Source organism: Sapajus apella, unplaced genomic scaffold (assembly GCF_009761245.1).
Source record: "Sapajus apella isolate SASKATOON/1434 unplaced genomic scaffold, GSC_monkey_1.0 scaffold3467, whole genome shotgun sequence".
In the NCBI taxonomy this organism is placed as follows: Eukaryota; Metazoa; Chordata; class Mammalia; order Primates; family Cebidae; genus Sapajus; species Sapajus apella.
Genome location: NW_022440393.1, coordinates 453 through 5,013, shown reverse-complemented (window position 1 = coordinate 5,013; position 4,561 = coordinate 453). Strand labels below are relative to the sequence as shown.

Sequence of the window (4,561 nt, the reverse complement as noted above, 5' to 3'; positions counted from 1 at the left end):
CATCCACCCATCATCCATCCACCCGTCCATCCTCCATTCATCTATCCTCCATCCACCTGTCCATTATCCATCCATCCACCCATCCTTCATCCACTCACCCATCCATCATCCATTCACCCATCCATCATCCATTCACCCATCCATCCTCCATCCTTCATTCATCCATCCTCCATCCACCCATCCATCCATTTTACCACCATCCATCATCCATCCATCCATCCATCCTCCATCCATTATCCATCCATCCATCCATCGACCCATCCATCATCCATCCATCGACCCATCCATCATCCATCGACCCATCCATCATCCATCCATCCATCCATCCATCCACCCATCCATCCTCCATCCTTCATACATGCATCCTCCATCCACCCATCCTTCATCCATCCACCCATCCATTTTACCACCCATCCATCCTCCATCCACCAACCCACCCATCATCCACCCATCCACCCATCCTCCATCCAGTCATTTACCCACCCACCCATTTTACCACCAATCCATCCTCCATTCACCCATCCATTCAACATATGTCCTAGGATCCACCCACGTGTCTGCCTGCTCTCTGCTGGTTCAGCCCCTCATCTGTTGATTCTCCCTCTTTCCCCTTCTCTTTAAAAGCCCCTCCTCTGGGCCAGGTCCTGGGTCCCATGGGCTGGAGGGCTTCTCGGTGGCAGGGCTTCCCTGAGTGACCTGTTGTTCTTAATTGCCCTCTGGTGACTGGACCCTCAAGGGTGATGGTGGCCTCTTGAGGGTCCAGTCACCAGAGGGTTCAGTCACTTCACCTCGGCCCTGAGAACAGAGGCAGGCAGCCAGAAGGCAGGTCCTCTGGGGAGGCCCGGAATGCATCTAAGGCCAGAGCAGGGCCCCCGCTGCCCCCTTGTGGGAGTCCTGGTGCCAGGTGTCCTTGCAGCGGTTGTGACTGTTCTTCCTCCTGGGAGCCCCAAGCAGATCCCAGAGACGTGCAGAGGGGCCAGGCTAGCCCTGTTTCACTGGCCTGCTCTGATGCTGCCCCATGTGGCCCCTCCCTGTCTATGCTTTGGGTCCTACCTGGGCTCAGAAAGGGATGGGAGAGAGGAGTTTGGGGCCAGGCAGGGAGCAGGGGCTGCCTGAGTCTGGGGAGTTGGCCCCTGAGCTGTGCACAGTGGAAACATGGGGAGTCTGAGGGGCTGGGCAGTGGCTGGGCCTGGGAATGCCTGCTGGGGGCTTGGGAGGGGCTCCCCCGGCCTTTCTGGAGCTGGGTCTGGGCTGTGTACTTGCTGTTCCTGCAGGGCTCAGGTGTGTGTGTGAGTGTGAGAGTGTCCATGTGCCCATGTACCCCGTACAGAGCAGTGTGGAGGTGGGAGGTGCCCCTTTCTGCATGAGTCGTGGGGCCAACCTGAGGCCAACCCACTAGGGTGGTGGGGCTCACCTGGAGCTTGTCCTTCTCCCAGTGGGTCCTGGAGCCCAGCCCCTCACTCCCTTGCCATTCCTCCCACTACCTGCCCTAGGCACCAGCCTCTATCTCTGCCAGCCTGCCCCTCTCACCCTCCCCATTCCCTCCCAGCTGCAGCCACAGACGGCTCTCTCAGGGACAAACGGCCATGCCACTGCCCACTTGGAACTCTCTGGGGCAGCCGAGTCTCTCAGAACCCACCCTGGGCTGTGCCTGCCTCGGCAGACCTGATTTCACCCCAGCGAGGCCTCCTGCACCACACACTCACACTCACACTCAAACCAGGTGGAAGGGCTCTCGGGGGTGCCAGGGGCCCCTGAGGCTCGGGCAGGGGGTGCTCTTCCCTCCCCGTGACCTGGCCCTTTCCCACATGCTGAGACCCTGAGTCTGGACAGACAGGCGCCGGATGGAAGCGTGGGGCTGCTTGGGGGAGCATGGAGTTTATTCGGGGGTAGGGACAGGTGGGCTCAGTAGCAGACGCCGTCCACCTCCGCCATGACCACAGACACATTGACGTGAGTGGGTTTACCCGCCAGGCGGTCGATGGTCTTCTGCGTGAAGGCCAGCGGCAGGGCCTCGTGGCCCACCATGCAGGAGAAGGTGTCGCCCTTGTTCCAGGCCTCGGCCGGCACGCGCAGCACGCTGGTCACGGCGAAGGTGGTGGTGTCCTGGCTGGGCTCTTGCCGGGATGTCCAAGTCAGGTACTTCTCTCGGGGCAGCTCCTGGGACCCCTGCAGCCAGCGAACCAGCACTTCCTTGGGGCTGAAGCCGCGTGCCAGGCACGTCAGCGTCACCAGCTCGTTCAGGGCCAGCTCCTCCGACGGCGGCGGCAGCAGGTGGACCTGGGGCCGGAAGCTGTTTCCTGGAGGGTAGAGAGCCAGGTCAGGGGGCTGGACGGGGGGTGAGGGAGACTCCCTGCTCTGATGGCACCCTGGGCTGTGTCCTGGTCCCCCTCAGCCTGCTTCAGTTTCCCTCTGTACTTGGCATGAGCAACCTGAGACCAGGATGGTGAGGGAGGAGGCAGCCCAGGAAGATGCTTTGCAAACTAGAGCACGAGCAGGGCCCCAAGCTGGGTTCGGGCCCACCTGGTTTTGTGATGGTGGCGGTCAGCGGGGTTTTGGCCTCAGGGTAGGCAGCAGTGCACGTGAAGGTCTCCCCACGGTTCCACGGATCGGCACAGCCAGGCAGGACACTGGACACCCTGTAGCAGCCACAGAGGTCATGCTCAGGTTTCCCCTGGACAGCGGTCTTCCCACTGGAGGACTTCCAGGTGAAGGTGACGTCCGAGGCATTGGTCAGGCCGGTCAGTGTGCACGTGAGGTTCGCTTCTGAACCCAGGAGCAGGTCCTCGAGGGCTGGCCGGTGCAGTGACAGTCGGGGCTCGCAGCACGAGCGACATGGTTGTTGGCAAGGAACTGCTGTGGAGAGATGGCCTGAGCCGGCAGCACACCCCTCCCCGTGCCCCCGCCCTGCCCCTCCTGGCCTGTCGACCCCCCACCCCCGGGGCTTTGCCAGCAGTCCACTCTGGTGTGAGTGAAGGGGCGGCTCCCTGTGGGGAACACGGGCCTAGGCGCTGTGTCAGGGCAGGGTAGGGTGGCCCCGCCCCGCTCCCCAGCGTGCCCTCTGACCCCGCCCCGCTCCCCAGCCTGCCCTCTGACCTCTGCAGGGCACGGTCACATCCTGGCTGTTGAACGTGTAGTGCTTCACGCTGCATTTCAGGGACTTGGTGTCTGGGCACTGCGCAGCTGGCAGGGTCAGTTGGCTGCTCATGGTGTACGGGCCCCCGGCGGCCGCCTGGCTGGGCGGGAAGTTTGTGGTGGTCCCGCTTTGGCTCCAGGTCACACTGAGCGGCTCCTGGGGGAAGAAGCTCCGGACCAGGCAGGCGACGACCACGTTTCCGTCTGGCTGCTGCTGGCAGGCGAGGCCCAGTGGGAAGACCTGGGGCTGGGTCGGGGATTCTGGAACACAGGGTGCGCTGTGAGGGTGCAGCCCTCCTACCGTGTCCCAGGAGCACAGGCTGTGCTGGCCTTTCCTCTACACTGGAGGAGCCTGGCACAGGGAGGCCCCGTGATGGCCCTGAGGTCACACAGCTCTGGCACCACGGGCCTGCGATGGGACCCGGTTGTCTGATCCCAGCGACGTGGCTTCTGAACACACACCTCAGATACGGCCCTGACCCAGGCCGTCCCTGACACCAGCTGTGTTAAACAGGGCTCTGTCACATAGCGGCCGAGTCCCCCGAGCCCCCTGAGCTCCCGACCTCAGCGCCTGCTCTGGCTGGGGGACATGTCTTGCTCTCTCCCCTGCAGCTAGAGAGGATCTTGGTGGGGGCTGTGAGGAGGGGTCCTGGGCTCTGAGTGCTGCTTGGATGGGTTAGGGCGTGGGTGGCTCAGCTGTGACCCCACCTCCCTGTCCTCGGTCAGTCCAACACCCACCCCTCCACAAACCCCACCCCAGGCCCCAGCAAGCCACAGTGAACCCCTGTGGTCTATGCAGTCTCAGGACCGGAGGTCAAAACACTAAGCCGTGCCCCTGCCAGGCCCTCCTGGACAGGGCCTGCTACACAGGGGAGCTCTGGGCCAGCTCATTCCAAATTTCCTCCAGAGCAACAGGCCAGGGAGAAGACAGAATCATGGTGCAACTGAGCTATGTGGCTTTCAGAACCCCTGAGAACACAGACTGCCAAGCTGGGACTCTGCAGGTGGATTCACATTCAACCCACGGCCTCCTTCTCACATGAGCAACCACCTCAGCCCAGCCCAGTCCAGCCCAGCCCAGGTCAGTCCAGCCCAGCCCAGGTCAGTCCAGCTCAGCCCAGCCAGGTCAGTCCAGCCCAGCCCAGCCAGGTCAGTCCAGCCCAGCCCAGAGGCCAGCTCAGTACAGCCCAGCCCAGCTCAGCCCAGCCCAGCCCAGGTCAGTCCAGCCCAGCCCAGCCAGGTCAGTCCAGCCCAGCCCAGAGACCAGCTCAGTCCAGCCCAGCCCAGCCAGGTCAGTCCAGCCCAGCCCAGAGACCAGCTCAGTCCAGCCCAGCCCAGCCAGGTCAGTCCAGCCCAGCCCAGAGACCAGCTCAGTCCAGCCCAGCCCAGCCAGGTCAGTCCAGCCCAGCCCAGAGACCAGCTCAGT

At 62.9% G+C, this 4,561-nt stretch overlaps 1 gene segment (V, D, J or C); it reads right to left on the bottom strand.

Moving 5' to 3' along the window:
- Positions 1 to 1,859: 1,859 nt before the first annotated feature.
- LOC116547522 lies at positions 1,860 to 4,072 on the bottom strand. The segment is given in 4 exon segments: positions 1,860 to 2,300; positions 2,524 to 2,853; positions 3,097 to 3,472; positions 4,004 to 4,072. Coding segments are annotated over 4 exon segments (1,170 nt in total).
- Positions 4,073 to 4,561: the final 489 nt, after the last annotated feature.